Source organism: Euwallacea fornicatus, chromosome 39 (assembly GCF_040115645.1).
Source record: "Euwallacea fornicatus isolate EFF26 chromosome 39, ASM4011564v1, whole genome shotgun sequence".
Classification (NCBI taxonomy): domain Eukaryota; kingdom Metazoa; phylum Arthropoda; class Insecta; order Coleoptera; family Curculionidae; genus Euwallacea; species Euwallacea fornicatus.
This window is the reverse complement of record NC_089579.1, coordinates 140,189-160,748: the sequence shown is the minus strand read 5'-3', so window position 1 is coordinate 160,748 and position 20,560 is coordinate 140,189. Positions and strand designations below refer to the sequence as shown.

Here is a 20,560-nt window from a genome sequence, read left to right as displayed (position 1 = left end):
CGAAGTTATGCTTCTTTCTACTCGTACTCTGGATCCTGTGGCAGAAATTCCTGCCGTTGGTTATGTTTACGAAAACCGCAGGATACATCTTGAAGGACTATTATCACGAGCATCCAGATATAAATAATCTTCCCTGGCCTGCATGTTCACCAGACCTAAAACTCGTTGAGAATTTATGGACCATAATGGTTCAAAGGTAGCACAATAATAATGACCGTACTATAGAAGGTGCGGCGGCATATTGCAACCAAATTTCTAATTCATTTGGAGGTTTACCATTGTGTCAAAACGTTGTGGGTTCAATGGGTCGGAGGCTGCAAAACATCATGAACGGCGAAGGTCGGGAGGGGGAAGGGTCACTAGGATTGTTTTTGGTTTTTTAAATTTTGTCATTTAATTATATAAATTTTAAGTCTATTTTCTCTCAATCGTATTGTATTTCCAAAAAAAAAAAAATTTTTGATTTTTTTTTCTTGTCACGTAAGTATTGCGACAAACACCGTCTGTGTTATCCTCTGTATATAGAAGAACTTTTGCGGCATAGAAATCGCTCGATTTCTAAGTAAGTGATTGGAAAGAGTCAAAGTGAGAACGTAAAGATTGTGAGAGTTTTACGAGAAATTGGACTTTTAAATTTGGATGTTATTGTGATACCGTTAGAGGCGATTTAAGTGAAGTAAAGTAAAGCTGTAAAGCTCGTTACACAAATTAAAGATTAACAAAAGAATAAGGCCCATATTTATTTTGTTAAAGAATTACCTGAGAGTGCCAAAAATGTGTTTTTTTAAAGAAAAACTGGCAACAGTGCTAAAACTTTGCAGACTTGCCGAATTAATTTATTTGAAATGCTTTTAGCCTGAAGACATCCTTGCGAATTTGGAATTAGATGCAAAATTCTAAATTTATTCGCTGAACACAACGTTTCTGTTGTAGATCAATTTTGTAAGCTGATAATGTTCCTTCGCTCGGAATACACGTCACGCGATTTTGAATCTTAGCATGGTCGACCACTTTTGCCGCCCATAATACGTAGAACTTGTACGATGTAAAAAATTGTGTAGACTAAAGTCAAGAGCTTCCTCCAATGTCCGGTCCCAATGAGCAAGCCGACGAAACCATTTTCACCACCTGAGGTTAGCAGTCTGATAAATAGCCTAAAACCTAGGAAGTGTCCTGGTTATGACTTAGTAACTAAGAAGACTCTCATATACCTTAAAAGAACGGCCATAGTACACATCATCACTTTATTTAACTCTATAGTCCCTACAGTCTGCTTCCCATCACAGTGAAAAGTGGCTCAAGCAGTGATGATTCCCTAACCAGGAAAGCTACCAGAAATAGCGTTCTCATACCGACCTATTAGTCTACTCCTAACATTCTCCAAAGAGTTTGAAAACCTTTGTTAAAAAGAGTGAAACTTGTTATCCACAGACTTAACCAAACCCCCATCACCAGTGTCGTTTTCGCGATGAAAATTCTACAATAGAGCAAACACACAGAGTGGTAAACAAGACAAATGAACGCCTGTAAAGTGGACTATATTGTTGTGGAGTCTATCTGGATGTAAAGCAGGCTTTCGATAAAGTTTGGCATGAGGGACATCTATAGAAAATCAAATCTAATCTACCTCAGTACTACCTCGTCCTAAGGTCATACTTGAGTAATAGATTGTTTGAAGTGAGAGTGGGAGAGGAACTATCAAATCTCCTAAGCATTGGAGCAGGAGTTCCTCAAGGATCAGCTATTGCACCGACTCTATACAACTTGAATACTGCTGACATCCCAAATAACCAAGAGGTTCTAATTTCAACTTTCGCCGATGATATCGCTCTGATGGCTGGGGACAGTGATTGCTCGCAGGCTGCAGCCATCATGCAAGAGGAGCTAAGTGACTTTGAGGACTGACTACATAAATGGAGGATAGCGATGAACCACCAGAAGTCTGTAAATGTTACCTGCACACTGAAGAGAAACACTTGCCCACCAGTCACATTAGACGGAGTCCCTATTCATCAACAGGAAACGGCGAAATACCTGGGAATGCATCTCGATCGTCGTATGACCTGGAGAAAACATATCCTAGCAAAAAGAGAGGAGTTGAACCTAAAAATTAAAAAAATGTTGTTGGGCTATAAATCGCAGTTCAGTCTGGAAAACAGAATCTTGCTATACAAAATTACTATCAAATCAGTCTGGATTTATGGAATTCAACTATGGGGTAGTGCCAGCAATTTTAACATCGAAGTACTACAGCGACTTCAATCCAAAACACTAAGAATCATCACCAAGAGCCCATGGTTCGTAAGCAGCAAGACCATACCTAAGGACCTCAACATCCCTTGGGTGCGCGACGAAATACTCAGGTTTTCACTTAAGCAAAGAAACTGAATGGAGAATCATACCAACATGTTAGTGACCAACCTGGTCAACGAGCCATCTCCACAGCTAACGTACGCATCAACAGCATGGAGTTATGCAGCCAAGTCGTACCTATAAAGTCTATAGGCAGTGGAAAACATTGCACTGAGAACGGTTCTGAACGAGATCATCAGACGAGATCTCAACTACAGGTCGATGACGGAAGTCACTAAAAGCCATGCCATCAAGACGTTTCAAACCACGGAGGAATATCCAAACGAGCTGATCAGGAGGGCAACGAACTACCACCAGAAGGATGCCATTCCACACAAAAGACCACGACACCAGCTGCTGGAAAATGGGCGCAAAAACATGGATTCACCCTAGCAAGATAATATAAAAGAAAAATACAAAAAAAAGCCAAAAAGGTATCCCTACAAGGATGAAGGTAAAAGGCCCGAAAGCAATTCGGATACTTTGAAATCATCGTTGTAAAACACGCCAAAAACAAAGATAAAAGAGCCGACGAGGAAAAAAATCATTCAGGGAAAAATAATAAAAAAAGGGCAGGAAGATTCCCTGTCGGCGGGATATTTCTTGCTAAAGATCCAGGAGTGATATAAAAGATTAAATATCAAATCCTCAAAAAAGGTATAAAAGATCCAGAAAGAAGGTAGAGTAAGAAGCGATGGTCCCTCTTGCTTCTCATCATACCTCAGGACAAAAACAAAAGCGACCCAAAACCGCGATCGAGGTTGTTCGGACACGGGCTCGATAACTTCATAAATTATGGGGTTTTTAGGGGGTTAAAACCCCACACAGGCTGGTGCACGGGCACCGGTAACGTCTTACCGACAAGATTTTTTATCCCCAGGGTCGCCCCCCCAGGAAAAAAAAAGAAACGAACCACCTATAAGGAGACTGAGACGCTTCAAGCCAATTGACCCGCGATTAAGATTTGCTTGGCTGTGGTGGGAGTCTGGGGAGGGTGAACATGCTGTATACTTGTCTCATACTTTGGCGGCCGAGTAGAGTTGAGGCAGCCTACTAGCGCAGTGGATGAACTCATAACGTTGACCTCTATTCATGCCTACTGTGAATGCCAATGCTCTTTTAGTTATTGTAATGTAGTATTGTAGTTTGTAGATAGTTGTTAAGAAAATTGTGTAAAACATAACATGCCTAAACAATATCATCAACTGTATCTACTTTTGTAGTTATCGGTTTTAGCAAAACTCTGATCTCTTTGCCATCCTCCCGAATGCATTTTCTACTACACGTCTTTCACGAGAAAGTTGTTAATTGTAGCACTTTTCATCATTGCCAATTCTGTAGGTTTGCCTATACTGCATCACGAAATTTGTCATAAGAGAAAAGGCTTCATCTCCTATAGACACATAGGGTAATTTCTTTTCAATTCCTGGGTTATCGACTGGTTGAGGCAATTTTAAAGAAACTGTTGTTGATAAATTATTAAAAATCTGCATTCTTGACGACACCTCCATTTATTATTCTTCCACTAGTTCCATAAAATCCATAACTACACGTGATAGAGAGCAAAATCTATGCAACTCAACTGAACTGTTTAGAAGATCTTCGCCGAAGAATATTGAATGGAGGCCGTCAAATAAATCCTCAAATGTTCCAAAATGTGAGAAAGTGACTTGAGCAAAATCTGTATTACTGTTAAGAATCTGGTGGTCAATTATCAATCAATTGATTAGTACGTAGGTAATATTGGATGCATACTTTTTAATGATCTTGCATAAGTAAATAAATAATCCATTACTCGTTGAATAATTCGGTACTTCAAATGAATTTCTTATGGAGGTGTGTTTGACTCTTTCAAATAGATAAAATTATCAGAATTCTTTTGAAAAACCAGGCGAAAGTACCTGATTTCTGTTATTTTTACCTCAATTGTTGCCAATTTTACGTCATTAATTTTTATCAGATGATAAAACTTTTGATCAAATTTCTCGAAAACTTCTAAATCAAAGTCAGTCAAATTGGGGATTTTTATAACGAAAATAGAACGACTTTCAACCCAGGTACTACTTAATCCTACTTTCCATTTTTCCATTCCAGAATTTTAAGGGTTTAACTTACCCCGACAAGAGAGCTGATGTGAACGGAACGAGTATACGTTCATAATGTGTCCTCATCGAATATAAAGTTTACATGTCCGAACATTTTTCGAAAATAAAGTTTCAAGTGCCTTAGTTTCGATTTTGATGCGCCACCCTGTATGTTCTTTCCCTTTTAAGCTTTGTGAACAAATCTGATACCTGAGTGACTAAACGACAGTTCCTTTTGAGATCAATCAACAGCTTTGGTTTGTATAGAAATACGTGTTACATAGAAAGTAAAAACTACATGTTGTCCAGTCTACTCAATTCACAGGACAGTTATGCGTTATGTCTGCTCTTAAATTCGATGCCTATGTTGATATTTTAGATTTGTTCCTGGTATAGTTTCTTCCATTCATGCCTACCAGGAATTAAATAGTACTTTCAATAAACCCACCAAAGTAGTAAGTATAGGGTATACAACCTCTTTCATCCGAACAGCGAAGTCGTCTATTAAAGTAACGTCACTGGTAGTGGGCACCGTTTTGGTAGTGGGCACTGTGTCGGTAGTGGTCATCTTCACGGTAGAGTACACCGTCTCGGTAATGGACACCGTCACGGTAGAGCACACCGTCTGGGTAGTGGGCACCGTCTAGGTAGTGGGCACCGTCACGGTAGAGGACACCGTCTCGGTAGAGGACACCGTCTGGGTAGTGGGCACCGTCACGGTAGAGGACACCGTCTCGGTAGAGGACACCGTCTGGGTAGTGGGCACCGTCTGGGTAGTGGGCACCGTCACGGTAGAGGACACCGTCTCGGTAGAGGACACCGTCTGGGTAGTGGGCACCGTCACGGTAGAGGACACCGTCTCGGTAGAGGACACAATCTCGGTAGAGGACACCGTCTCGGTAGTGGGCACCGTCACGGTAAAGGACACCGTCTCGGTAGTGGGCACCGTCTAGGTAGTGGGCACCATCACGGTAAATGACACCGTCTAGGTCGTGGGCACCGTCACGGTAAAGGACACCGTTACGGTAAAGAACACCGTCACGATTATTAGGTCCTTAACTTTAAACGTGTACGTGTTTGGGTCGTTTCACTCCTTTCGGTACAATAACCGTGAACTTACGGAGATCGTTGACTGGACTGATCGTTTAGGAAGGACCACTCTGAGTTCGCAGTCTCAGAGACACTGTTCTCGCGTATAAGAGAGACTAAACCTTCTTAATTTAACAAAGATTTATTCGTTACTTTAACAACTATACAATACCGAGAGATGCGTTATTTAAAGAAGGTTGAACAGTCTAGCGCACGCGCGTCCGTGATGAGGTAAGAGGGAAAAAGAAGAGAGCACCTTCAGTTTTGCACCCTCCTTAAGTACTGATACGGAGGTACATCACCCATAGATGTACTTCCAATAAGACCCATTAGCGGCTTCTAGGCTACCTTGTCGCGTTAAAGCGTAGCGCTTAGAAGCTTGGTCGCTGGGCTTTTATGGGAGCCCAGCCATTGTGTTCGTTTGGTGGTACTTTTAACGTAAGTTCGTAATTTTGTCCGACAAAGAATAGCGCTGAAAATCCCAATCATAAAGTAACTTCCCTCAACTGAAGATGGGTGTTAAGCGCTGGGAATTCCACCAGTATCACGCAAAGGCTGGGGTTGTCCATGGGCGTGACATCAATTTCTTAAACTCACTTTGAGCATTTTCAATCTGGTAAATAACGTAACTATAGTCCATGATAGAACAATAAGTCGCAAATCCTAACAACGGTAGAGGACACCGTCTCGGTAGTGGGGATCGTCTCGGTAGTGGGGATCGTCTCTGTAGTGGGGATCGTCTCGGTAGTGGGGACCGTCTCGGTAGTGGGGATCGTTTCGGTAGTGGGGACCGTCTCGGTAGTGGGGATCGTCTCGGTAGTGGGGACCGTCTCGGTAGTGGGGATCGTCTCGGTAGTGGGGACCGTCTCGGTAGTGAGGACCGTCTCGGTAGTGCGCACTGTCCACTTTGAAAGTCCATAATAAATGTTTGGTCCTACGTATAGTGATCAAAGGAGTGCGCCTTTGTTCTTCATATCCTGTAATGTCAATATGTTGAACTGCAGTTTCCTTTATACATCATTGCGGGTTCAAGTGCGCTTACATTATGATCGGACATAGATGTATCATGTGACACGCTAGTTTTTCCTACATTGGATAAGAAAGTAAGGAAAAAATTTTGATCATCAGCGGAATACGTCACACCATTTCTGTGCATATAAGCTTTTATTCTAACAAGACATAAAAAACATGTTTTTAATGTGTAAAATATGATTGAATAGTGTTTTGTTTTTTTTTATGTATATTCATAAATGGTTCAAAAAATCTCGTATATTTTGAAAGTGGACACTCCTCCTCACTACTGACATTTTGCAACGTTTGCCAGAATACTTTTTTAGCGGTAACCAAACATAATTCGTTATGTAAACAAATCCTACTTTGGTCCTTTTCGATTTCAAACTTGAGAACCAAACAGCGAGCATTATGTTCTCATTATTGACAACTATCAAATATTTAAAAATGATTCTGTTAAGGTTCCTTTCATAAACGAAACCACGAACCCAACAATTTGGTTTACGAAAGTGGACCGTATTGAATTTCACATATTTTAATAATGACAGAATACGTTGGTGTAAGTATGAAGAGGGAGATTGCTTGGTTGAGCAGGTTAGGAAGTATGATTTTGATCACATATCCGACACCGATATCCAAGACGATCTAAGACGAAGAGATGAAAAAAGAGCGCAAAATTACCTCGATTATCCCTTACGTACTACACCCGAGGAGCTTCAGTCAGGGGCGCACAACCACCAAGTGCCCTTACGGTTATTGGCTGCGGTGGCGCCGGAGGCCATGAATCGCAGCCATCGGGTAAAGACCTATACAAGTCGCTTTTTTTGAAGTATTGCAGGTCACGGCAATAGTTAAACTTGTAAAGTTTCTTTTGACAAGTAACGTATTTTCCGGTCATGAAGAACCCTTGGATATGGCCCCATGCGCACTGTTGTCCGACACCCAGATGGCATTCTTAAAAAAAGTGTCGATATACAGGGTGAGTCGGGAGGATCGTGCCAAACTTCAGGAGCGTGTTGTACATGAAAAATAAATGTAACAAAACTCAAATGTTGTTATCCGATTTTCGTTTGTTTACAAGTTGTAGCGTAAATAAAATTAAAACATAAAATTTAAAAAAATTAAAAAATTTCATAAGAAATTCCATAAATTAACGTTTTGATATCATAGTAAATGTTCAAAAATATCGCCATCAACTTCTAAACATTTTCGGCTTCGTCTATGAAGAGCATTCGTTGCGCTCCTGATTGTTTCATGTCTTTCTTTAATAGCAGCTGCAGCATTTCTAACGCGTTGAATTAGCGCATCTTGAGTGTCCACTTTTACTCTGTACACTTCAGTTTTAAACCAACCCCACAAACAATAGTCTAGTGGTGTCAGGTCTGGAGACCTTGGAGGCCAACTAATAGGGCCACCACGACCAATCCAACGTATTAATTTATGGAATTTCTTATGAAATTTATAAAAATTTTTAATTTTATTATATGTTTTAATTTTATTTACGCTATAACTTGTAAACAAACGAAAATCGAATAACATTTGAGTTTTTTTACATTTATTTTTCATGGCCTAATCTCTGGGAAAATGAAGTCATTAACGATGGAAATTATTTTTAATAAAACATTGCTAATAAATTTATACAGTTTCAAGCAGTTGGAAATGGGTAAAAAACGCGGAGTCATAGGTATACACCTAATAATTCTTTCCCGCTCAGTATTTTTGCACGAAAATATAGCAATTAATAATAGTCTAAAGACGTTATTAACTTTTTTTTTTTTTTTTTTTTATAGAGGAGGGAAACCTTCAAAAGGTACCCGGTCTGAAGCTTCACCAACCGGGTTATGTGGGATTCGTCCCTGAGCGGGACGCCTACCCACTAAAACCCTCCTCTCTTCTTCCTGGATCCCCCCTGGAACCACCGTTAGGCATGACCTCAGGGGGATGACATCTCCTCCGGCGTTGCGGCCCCTTGCCCACGGGGAGGGAAAGCGGCAAAACCTCCCCCATGGGGAGCCGCGGTGCCCACTCCTGTGTCTCTCTTAGTCAGCTCCCTGCCAGTCCGCCTGCCGGCATGCCCCGGCTATTGTCGGTGGGACCAGGCCGACGTCGAGGCTCCGGACCAGGCCTCTGGTATCAGAGAGCGCTCAAGCCCCCCCACCACGCCAAGGTGGAGACACACGGGGGGGTAAACGTTATCAGCTACGAGACCATAAATTTAAACAAAACCGTTATGAAATATCTTTAAAAAGTGCAGGTGCAACTGCAACCTACATAATTCGGAGGAAAAATTGATATTCGTTTCTGTTATTGTCATTTCACCTACTGATAATAACTTTGCATTGTTGACGACTTGGCATAACACACCAAAATTGAAGTTGGTATGCTTACGATATCACAGTGACGAGGTCATGTATGAAATAAAGTGCTAAAAAATTTAAAAATAATGCCCAGCAGAAGAGAACTGGATGTCGAAAACATGTGCTCTTATAGTGGCGTATCACAAGAGTGGCAAAAGCAACCGTAAAATTGCCAGAGAATTGCATTTAGTTCACTCCACCGTTCCCTACATTGCAAAAAAATCCAAAAGCTCATAGTTTTGTAAACAAAGAACAGACTGAAAAACCAACAGCGACTATATCTGCATATGATTATCCTGCAGCATTGATTATAAGGAGGAACAGACGTAAATTGCTCCAGAAATAAGTGTTACGTGGTCAAAGCCAGTTAGTGTTTCTACGGTAGAACGTCGCCTACAAGAATATGGTCTTCGTGGTCGAATAGTTATGAAGCAACCCTTCTTACCCAATCGAAATACACCAAGTGACTTCAATGGGCCCGGGAACACCAACGTTGAACGATGGAAGACTAGAACAAATTGTTATGGATAGATGTGTCGAAATTTGAATTTCCCAGTTCACGAAGGCTTGTGGTTGTTCATAGATCACTAGGTGAAGGGGCAACAGAGGAGCGTCTCCTGCTTACTGTTAAACATGGAGGTGGTTCAGTCATGATTTGGTGTCGTTTTACTGGCACAGCTATGTGTCAATAGTCTAGTGGTGTGAGGTCTGGAGACCTTGGAGGCCAACTAATAGGGCCACCACGACCAATCCAACGTCCAGGAAACGTTTCGTCTAAATGTTGCTCAACCTTTATGTTTTAATTTTATTTACGCTATAACTTGTAAACAAACGAAAATCGGATAACAACATTTGAGTTTTTTTACATTTATTTTTCATGTACAACACGCTCCTGAAGTTTGGCACGATCCTCCCGACTCACCCTGTATAGTATACAACAGTTCTATTCGTACACCTGCATTTTTAATGTAAAAGACTCTCTGAATGCTTTTAAATTTATTTTTAGCAATATTTATTTCATTATTGTGATCAATAAATATGTTGTGAACAATTATATAATGTTCATGAATTTTTATCTTCTAATCTACCATAGATAATTAATTAAATTTACAAAAATGTATTTACTACGTGCAACACTTCTGTTCGTACAGTTGATTAGAAAGGGAGCTAAATGTTAGTAAACAGTTTTTTTTTAAGAATTCCTTTGGATATATTTACGATGAATAAAAATACACTTACAAATTTGATGTTTCTCTTATTAGTCATTTGGAAAATGTCGAAACGTGTGCAGTTAAGTACAGATTTAAAAAATTCTATCATAAATATGGCTTTAAGAGGCTATAGTTTGAGAAAAATTGGTGAAATGACCAACAAATCGCACTCAACAATTCAATATATTGTTAATAAATTTAAAACTCAAGGATCCATTAAAAATTTACCCAAAAAACCGAGACAAAGGAAATTAAGCGAAAGAGAAGAAAGGATAATTATTAAAGAAATTAAGAAAAATCCTAAAATTAGTGTACCAACAATTCTTCTGATCCTTCAAGATATAACAGGAAAGCTTGTATGTCTTTAAACAATTCGTCGAGTACTGTGGAAAAACGGATATCATGGTAGAGTACCCAGGAAAAGACCCTATGTCAATAAGGTAAACCGCCGTAAACGTCTTCTATTCGCTAAAAAGCTTATAGACAAAGATGAAGGGCTTTGGAATAGTGTCATTTGGTCCTATGAAAACAAAATCAATCTTTTTGGGTCCGATGGAATCCATAGAATGTGGAGAAAGGCCAATGAAGACAATAATCCACGCAATACACTTCCAACTGTTAAATATGGTGGTGGATCTTTAATGATTTGGGGGTGTATGTCATCAAGAGGAGTTGGACCTGTTGACTTTATTGAAAATACTATGGACAAACACGGTTACAACGAAATTTTGAAAAGAAACGTCAAGCAAAGTACCGAAAAATTAGGTATGCCCAGGGTCTATAGATTTCAACACGACAACGACCCGAAACGTGCGGTTCTGCTCAATAAAGAATGGTTAATTTGGAACGTTCCAAAATTGCTTCAAACGCCTCCACAATCGGCAGACTTAAATCCCATTGAGCATTTACAGGCCATTTGGAAAAGAAACATTAGAAAAAATCAAATTTCCTCAAAATCAGAACTGAGATAAATTATTCTTCAAGAATGGGAAGGCGATACAAGACGATAAAGGCTTACTATCAACTTTCGCCGACGATACAGCTTTCCTAGTAAGTGACCAAGACCCGGAAGTAGCCTCCAGAATCTGTCAAGAATACCTTCTTCAAATGGAACTATGGTTAAACAAGTGGAAAATTAGTGTAAATCAAGCCAAGTCCATTCACATCACATTCACTCTAAGAAGAGATAATTGCCCACCAATAAAAATATATAAACAGGATATTCCGCAAACCGAAACAGTAAAATATCTGGGAATGCATCTCGATCGAAGACTAACTTGGAAAAAACACATCCAAGCTAAAAGGACACAATTAAATTTGAAAATCAAAAACCTTACCTGGCTCCTGGGATATCGCTCGCAACTATCGTTAAACAACAAAATATTAATTTACAAAACAATCATCAAACCCATATGGACGTACGGCATCCAGCTTTGGAGCACTGCCAGCGGATCAAACATAGATATTCTACAACGTTTCCAATCTAAAACCCTACGCATGCTCACGAACACGCCATGGTATGTTAGCAATTACACCATTCATAATGATCTCAAAATAAATACAGTCCGAGAAGAAATCAAGAACTATTTAGAGAAATACTTACTTCGTCTTGATGGCCACAGGAACCACCTAGCAGTTAATCTCCTGGATTCTAACACTTACTCCAACAGACTAAAAAGGCATAACCCGCTGGATTTACCATATAGATTCAACCAATTAGGGGTCTAGGATGCTAGTCACCTTACTATTATTTAGATTAGGTTGATTATCAAAGTTGATTAATGTCCTAAATTTAATTGTGACAGATGGCAACATAAATTATATATGTAGGATCACGAAACCGGGCCATAATTCAATTGACCATCGACAGTTCCTAGATTTCTGTATTCGTCCTTTCCGTTCGCAATGCCGCGTCCCATACTTAAACCATTATGATAAGGCAATTATAGTGATCATCCTTGGGCATCTGGTACCCAGATGTGACCAAGCGGGGTGAGAACCCAAGTAGCAGTAAGTTAGTTAGTAAAAGAAGAGGCTGACCCGGGCAGTCCCAAAAAAACCGACGAGCTGAGATAAGACAGGGCTCGGTCCGCTTGCTCTTCTTTCTTTTGTTCCTTTTTTTCCGTTAATAAACGCACACTTATAGCTTTATTTCTTGAGCTGTGATTTCTTTGGTAGATATAACCACCATCCCATATCTACTCTAGTATTGGAGTTTGATATCCCATTAAATCCCGATACTACATATATATATGTAGGGTTGTAGATATTAGTTGTAAGTTAGGATTAAGGAGTTAGGGGGAGGACTTAGAACAATCTACCCTTGTGGTGCGCCCATGGTGAGCGTCAACCACTTGACGACCATTGAGCGTGTGGCGCCAAGACGACGGACGGTACCTTCCAGCAGTGTCAGCGACAAGGGTCGTCGTTTCTACTGACTGTAGTGGTTGGGTATGATGTGCGATGGCTAATCAATGGTACGCCTATGGTTCGCCACCCTGGGCACTTGTCCTGAAGGAGGCGAATAAGAGCGTGGGATAAAGGGGATGAGGGAGGCTTTTTGGGACTCTCTTCCGCGAACCTCTGCCTGACACACTTGTAAATACATGTACATACTAATAAACGACACTTACGATTATTTCTGACCTGTGATTTCATTAACATCTTAAATTCTAGTAGAATCGAAAACCTATCGATCCTACATATATAAAAAAAAAAGAATGGGAAAGAATAAGTCCAAATATACAGTATGAGTCATAAGTAAAGCAACAAATAAAAATTATAGGTTCTTAGAAAATGGGCAGTCTTCTTATGAATGATATACATACAGTATCGGGAAAAATTAGAGCAACTTTTGAAATATTCTTCTAAATTTAAGTTCTCTAAAAAATTATGAAATATTTTATCATAAATATTCAGCTCAAGGTAGTTAGTGTAAAATGCATTTGCTATAAATAGTTTAAATTGTTATTAGGAATAAAAAAATTGTTTTGATCTAAAATTTTTGCGACAAAATAAGAGCAACCAATGTTTAAATTTGTTGCATTTCTGACTTTCCTGTGGTATTTTAAACAACTAATATCTACGATTATGCCCCGTGGTATTCACTATCCAGTTGATCTAAAACAAAAAATTATTAGTGAACATAAGAGTGGGAAATCGCAAAAACTTATATCGGAAGTTTTTGGCATAAAAAAAGATGTTGCATCAAAAACTATCAGGGGATTCACTGACCGTGGTGACGTAACGAATTTAAAACGAGGTGGTCGGAAAGGAAAAACGACAGAGAAGTTAGACCTAGAAAAAATCCTGAAATGTCAGCTCGCCAGATTATTGCACAAGCAGGAGAAGTTAGTGTTCTTCCAGAACAGTTCAACGTCGATTACCAGAACGTGGTTTAAAAAGAAGGAAACCTGCCAAAAAACCACATCTTTCACTAAAAAATAGAGAGGCCAGGATGTTGTTCACCACCTACCACCGAGATTGGACTCCTCAACAGTGGAAGAAAGTATTATTTTCCGATGAATCCAAGTTTTGTATCTATGGAAGTGATGGAGCTCAATGGGTAGGACGCCCAAATGGCCAAAGACTTAATCCAAAGTACGTAAAAACTACCATTAAACACGGAGGAGAAAATATTATGGTTTGGGGTTGTTTCTCTGCTTACGGAACTGGTCCACTTTATAGGATTAAGGACAAAATGGATAGATTTAAGTATCATTATATACTAGAGGATGCTATGTATTCATATGCCGAATACACGTTAGGCCATCGGAAATAAAAACAACCTTCAATAAATTAAACTGCAAAAAAGCTTCAGGTTACGACTGGATAACCACTAAAATGCTGAAAAACCTCAAAAGAAAAGCGATTATTTATATATGTGAATTATTTAACTACATCCTTAGGACCAGTTACTACCCTACTCAATGGAAAATAGCACAAATTATAACAATTCTGAAACCGGGAAAACCAACCGAAGAAGTTACCTCTTATCGCCCCATTAGTCTCTTGCCAGTGCTGTCGAAGTCATTTGAAAGGCTACTGCTTCGCAGAATCAAAGAGGATCTAACTGAGAACCAGGAGATCAATATCATTCCCAATCACCAATTCGGATTCAGGGAAGGACATGCAACCATAGAACAAGTCCATAGAGTGAAACACAAAATTTACGAGGCACTTCAAAATAAGGAATATTGCTCAGGTATCTTGTTAGATATTAAGCAGGCATTTGATAAAGTGTGGCACAAGGGCCTGGTATACAAGATCAAGAAATCCATACCAAAATACTTTAACATACTTAACTCCTACTTGAATAATTGCAAATTTTATGTCCAAGTCGAAGACGCCTGGTCGACCTTATATGATCTACATGCAGGGGTTCCCCAAGGTTCAGTCCTGGGTCCATTCTTGTACACCCTATATACAGTAGATACAGTACACAGCCAACATGCTATGTTATCAACATTTGCAGACGATATTGCGTTTCTGGTTAGCAGTCCTGATCCGCAAACTGCTACTGACCTCACACAAGACTATTTTTCACAACTAGAATCCGGGCTAAGTGGAAGATAAAGATGAATGAAAACAAGTCCACCCACATCACCTTCAGCTTAAGAAGAAATACCTGCCCGCCAGTGAAGATAAACAACGTGGAAATTCCCCAGGCAGAATCAGTGAAATACCTAGGAATGCACCTCGATAGGAGGCTAACCTGGAAGAAGCACATCAAGACCAAAAGAACTTAACTAAATCTCAAAACAAAAAAACTTACCTGGCTACTGGGATACCGCTCTCAAGTATCACTAGAGAACAAAGTGCTAATTTGTAAAACCATCGTCAAGCCCGTGTGGACCTATGGTATCCAGCTATGGGGAACTGCCAGCAACTCTAATATCGAAATTTTACAACGTTTTCAATCTAAGGCGTTATGGATGCTTGTTAATGCACCATGGTATGTTAGCAACAATACAATTCACTCCGACCTCTCAATCAAAACAGTCCGAGAAGAAATAGAGAGCTACTCAAATAACTACGTGCGAAGATTAGATCACCACCCAAATCACTTAGCCATAAATTTACTGGACACAGCAACATACAAACCATATATATATATAATATATATATGGTATACAACCAGGTTGAAGAAATTCAACCCTCTAGATTTGCCACATAGATTCAACCAAGTAAGGGACTGAAATGTTGGTCCTTTTACTACACCACTTAGTACTACAATTTGTAATTGCCAGCATAGACATTGAATGGCCAATTTATTTTTATCTTTATTGTGACAGATTGTATCTCTACAAGTAATAAAAAAAAGAAAAAAAACGAAAAAAAAAAAGAAAAAAAAAACGAAAAAAAAAAGGAAAAAAAAACGAAAAAAAAAAGGAAAAAAAACGAAAAAAAGGAAAAAAACGAAAAAAAACGAAAAAAAAAAGAAAAAAAACTCTCTATTAGTGACAAGTGAATTTCTGAATCAGTATCCCGGTTATTTTTATTTAATTTAGCGGTACATAATGCCTTCTGGTCGCAGTTTGTCAGTAGATATCCGAAATTTTATTATTTCTCAGTGGCAGTCGGGAATGAAACAAATAACTATTGCATACCAATTGCAACTGAATCGAAGCATTGTCTCTCGTAGAATCAAACATTTTTGAAGTCGAGGAACTGTTGTGAATAAACCAAAATCTGGACGATCAAGAAAAACCAGCCAAAGAATGGACCAAAAAATTGAAAGTGCGTCCCGGGAAGATCCGTTTCGTTCTGTAATGGACATAAAAAAAAAGTTGGAGCTTGATGATGTTTCTGTTAGTACTGTTCGAAGACGTCTAACAGAACGCAAACTATTTGGAAGAAAACCGGCCAAAAAACCATTTATTTCTGCGAAAAATGACGACTCCGACTGAAATTCGCTGAAGAGCATATTAATTGGACAGTGGCAAAATGGAAAACAGTGCTTTTTAGGACGAAAGCAAGTTTAACTTGCATTCAAGTGATGGTATTTGCTGGGTACGTCGTCCTGTTAACAAGAAGTTTGATCCCAAATACACTCGTGGCGCCATAAAACATGGAGGAGGAAATGTGATGGTGTGGGGATGTTTTTCGGGAACTGGAGTGGGTCCACTGATTAAAATTGATGGGATAATGGACCGATTTCAACATTTACGTATCATAAGAGACGCAATGGTGCCATTCGCTGAAGAAAATTTGACATTGTCGTGGGAATTTCAACACGACAACTACCCTAAGCATACTGCTAAGGTAATAAAACAATTTTTTGCAGACCGTAGCATTCGTGTAATGAAATGGCCTGCCCAGAGCCCAGATTTAAACCCCATCGAGAATCTCTGGGAAATCATTGACCGGAAAGTAAGACAGAAAAACCCACAAAAATTGTGACCAGCTCTTTGACGTCATTGTTCGAGTTTGGAATTCCATACCAGAATCAACCCTTATGACATTATTGGAATCTATGAGTCGTAGATGTGCTGAAGTGGTGGTATTGAGTGACTATTCCTAGTGTTTAACTTGAGACTCATGGCTTCTGGAAGCAATTCTGCTTCTCCTATTCTGACATCAGAAGTGGGATTTACCGTGCCGAATCGCGACAATAGCGAAATCAACGAGGACACTACGGAGGCCAGTATCAACTTACCGAAAGGTCAACTAGAGGTTTTGTTGAAGAAGATGTTAGAATTACCATGTAACACGGGTCCATCAGAGGTAATCTCTGAAGTAAAACTACCCAATTTTGATCCGAAATCACCTATGGCAGACCCGGAAGGCTGGTGTTGCTTGACAGATGAGTTTGTGAATGTTCATAAATTATCTGGTATAAGATTGGCAACCAGTTTATCCAACGCTCTGAAAGGAGAAGCCGCAGATTGGCTAATCAGATGTCGACCTTTGGGAAAACACTGGGGCCAGATAAGACTGGAATTTTTGTCTTCGTTTTCCAAACCGACGGACCTGTTGGAGTTGTTCAATGAAGCTGTAAATGGACAACAAAACTGCCCCTCCGATGCAACTTTATTGGATGAGGGATTGCATGTATTGCGTTTGGCGTTGCATTTGATAAAAACCCGAGAAAGTGACGAGGCCTTAGCGACTTTATTTGCCTGCCATGTAGTAGCTAATAGATCCGAGGCAGGAAGTAAACGTTTGCAGGCAGATATGCCTAAGAATCTGCAGGAATTCTGTGTGGCTCTGAGGGGTACAACTGCTAAGCGTCCCGCGTTAGTTCGTGCAGATCCACACATCAGCCCCAAGAGTCGAGCGTTTGCTCCAACCCCATCAAAGAAAAATAGCCGATCACATTTCCCAGGATCACATTTCTTGTGGCTTGATCGGTCACAAAGCGGTACATTGTCGGAAAGGAAACGTATCGAACAAAGTCCATGAAAGATTCGACTTAAATGTGAATAAGAGAGTTTCATGTTTCTCTTGTGGAAAGCCTGGCCATGTTCCGACATATATGATAATTGCTATATGACCTTTTAAAACTTTTCAATTATGGTTTAAATATGTCCAATTTTGTGCCGAATAAACATCATTTGCGGGAAGCTTTGCTCTTCCTTTTCCATCTTAAGAAAAACGCCACTGCCGCTCACCAAATGCTCGTTGAGGCTTATGGCAATGATGCTGCATCTATAAGAACTTGCCAACAACGGTTTCAGCGCTTCAAATCAGGTGATTTCGACCTCAACGACAAGGAGCATGGTAAACCATCGAAAAAATTTGAAGACGAAGAACTGCAGGCTTAGTTGGACGAAGAGGCCGCGCAAACGCAAGAAGAGCTCGCATCTTCCCTTAACGTCACGCAGAAAACGCTTTCGGTTCGTCTTCACGCTATGGGAAAAATTCAAAAGGAAGGAAAATGGATGCCTTATGAATTGACGGAAAGGAACAAAGAGCAACGAAAAACGACGTGTCAGATCTTGCTTGAACGTTTTCAAAGAAAGTCTTTTCTACATCGTATCGTGACCGGAGATGAAAAATGGCTTTACTTCGACAATCCAAAGAGGAAAAAATCATGGGTGAGCCCGGGTGAGCCAACAACTTCGACCGCAAAGCCAAATATCCACGGGAAGAAGGTATTGCTCTGCATTTGGTGGGACCAACGCAGCATACTGTATTACGAGCTCCTCCAACCTGGAGAAACAGTCACTACCAATCGTCACGTCCAACGACTAGTGCAGTTGCGTAATCAACTCACAGTAAAGAGACCAGAATGGGTGGATCGACACGACAAAGTCATACTGCTTCATGACAACGCAAGGCCTCATGTCGCTCAACCAGTCAAGAACACCTTGAAGGATTTCAAATGGGAAGTCTTACCGCACCCGCCATACTCGCCAGATATCGCCCCGTCGGATTATTACCTTTTCCGTTCTATGGCTCACGGTTTGGCAGAGCAGCGCTTCCAGAATCGCCAAGAGGTCCAAGAATGGCTTGATGAATGGATCGCTTCAAAACCGACGAATTTTTTTTACGATGGACTCCATAAACTGCCTAATCTCTGGGAAAATGTAGTCATTAACGATGGAAATTATTTTTAATAAAACATTGTTAATAAATTTATACAGTTTCAAGCAGTTGAAAATGGGTAAAAAACGCGGAATCATAGGTATACACCTAATAATTCTTTCCCGCTTAGTACTTTTGCACAAAAATAGCAATTAATAATAGTCTAAAGACGTTATTAACTTTTTTTTTTTTTTTTTTTTTTTATAGAGGAGGGAAACCTTCAAAAGGTACCCGGTCTGAAGCTTCACCAACCGGGTTATGTGGGATTCGTCCCTGAGCGGGACGCCTACCCACTAAAACCCTCCTCTCTTCTTCCTGGATCCCCCCTGGAACCACCGTTAGGCATGACCTCAGGGGGGATGACATCTCCTCTGACGTTGCGGCCCCTTGCCCACGGGGAGGGAGAGCGGCAAAACCTCCCCCATGGGGAGCCGCGGTGCCCACTCCTGTGTCTCTCTTAGTCAGCTCCCTGCCAGTCCGCCTGCCGGCATGCCCCGGCTATTGTCGGTGGGACCAGGCCGACGTCGAGGCTCCGGACCAGGCCTCTGGTATCAGAGAGCGCTCAAGCCCCCCCACCACGCCAAGGTGGAGACACACGGGGGGGTAAACGTTATCAGCTACGAGACCATAAATTTAAACAAAACCGTTATGAAATATCTTTAAAAAGTGCAGGTGCCACTACAACCTACATAATTCGGAGGAAAAATTTAGATTCGTTTCTGTTATCGTCATTCCACCTACTGATAATAACTTTGCATTGTTGACGACTTGGCATAATACACCAAAATTGAAGTTGGTATGCTTACGATATCACAGTGACGAGGTCATGTATGAAATAAAGTGCTAAAAAATTAAAAATAATGCCCAGCAGAAGAGAACTGGATGTCGAAAGCATATGCTCTTATAGTGGGTGTCTCTAAAAGGTCTGTACAAAATTCTACCACAGATTTCTGAGGTCAAAACATGACGATTTAACCCAATTTACCTTAGTCCAAAAGGGGACGGTTTTCGAAATACAGGGCGTCAAAGCGAAAACAAAAAAAAAGCAAAAAAATTAATTTCTTGGTTGGTAATGCTGCTATCTACACAAAATGTCGTATCGGGCGGTTTTTGGGGATGAGAAATCAGAATCCGTTTACATTTTCGATGCACAATGTAGAGGGCGCTGTCAGCGCTCGATGAACCCTCTTTAAAAGGGCAAAACTTTTTCATCACCCGGTATAAAATTTATTTATGACTAAACTTGTGTTTTCCTACATTTTTAAGGAAAAAGGTCTCTTGTTAAAAATCTCTACGAGGCTTTCTTCTTGAGATATTTGAAGCTTAAAGTTCGCTGCATGTCTTGAACAATAATTTTAATGTACTACATATCTATTCTTACAGTTGGATCGAAAAAAATCAAAACTTAAAAATAGGTTAGAAATTACTTGAAAACATAGATACCAACCATAAACACGAAAAAATTATACTTTTAGTAGATGTTCGAAATAACCACCATTGACTTGCATACAAATATTAATCCGACGCAAGAAATTAAAATGTACTTTATTCATCAATTCTTCGTCGTTCTTTAAAATGTTTACTGCATTTTGAATTCGTCCCCATACTTCCTCTTCACTATTTATGGCCGTGAAGTATACCATGGACTTTCGAGTCCCCCATAAATAATAATCCATCGGAGTTAAATCCGGTGAGCGCGGTGGCCATGGTACCGGATCATCATTTCCTCTACCTATCCACCTTCGTGGGTACTGTTGATTTAAATAGTTGCGCACATTTATAGTAAAATGTGGCGGAGCACCGTCGTGCATAAACCACATATCTTGCCGAAGTTGTAAAGGAAGATCTTCCAATAATTCTGGAATTATATTTTGAATATGTTCCAAATAACTTTCACCACTTAATCAGGGCGTCAAAATGACAGGAC

At 40.1% G+C, this 20,560-nt stretch overlaps 1 protein-coding gene across 1 annotated transcript; it reads left to right on the top strand.

Moving 5' to 3' along the window:
- Positions 1–16,644: 16,644 nt before the first annotated feature.
- Positions 16,645–17,508, top strand: LOC136349634 (uncharacterized). The gene has a single exon (XM_066301313.1). The coding sequence runs from the start codon at positions 16,645–16,647 to the stop codon at positions 17,506–17,508; it is 864 nt and encodes a 287-aa protein (XP_066157410.1).
- Positions 17,509–20,560: the final 3,052 nt, after the last annotated feature.

Excerpts from the sequence above, each read along its gene's own strand:
- LOC136349634 (XM_066301313.1), top strand. The coding sequence starts at position 16,645 with ATGGCTTCTGGAAGCAATTCTGCTTCTCCTATTCTGACATCAGAAGTG.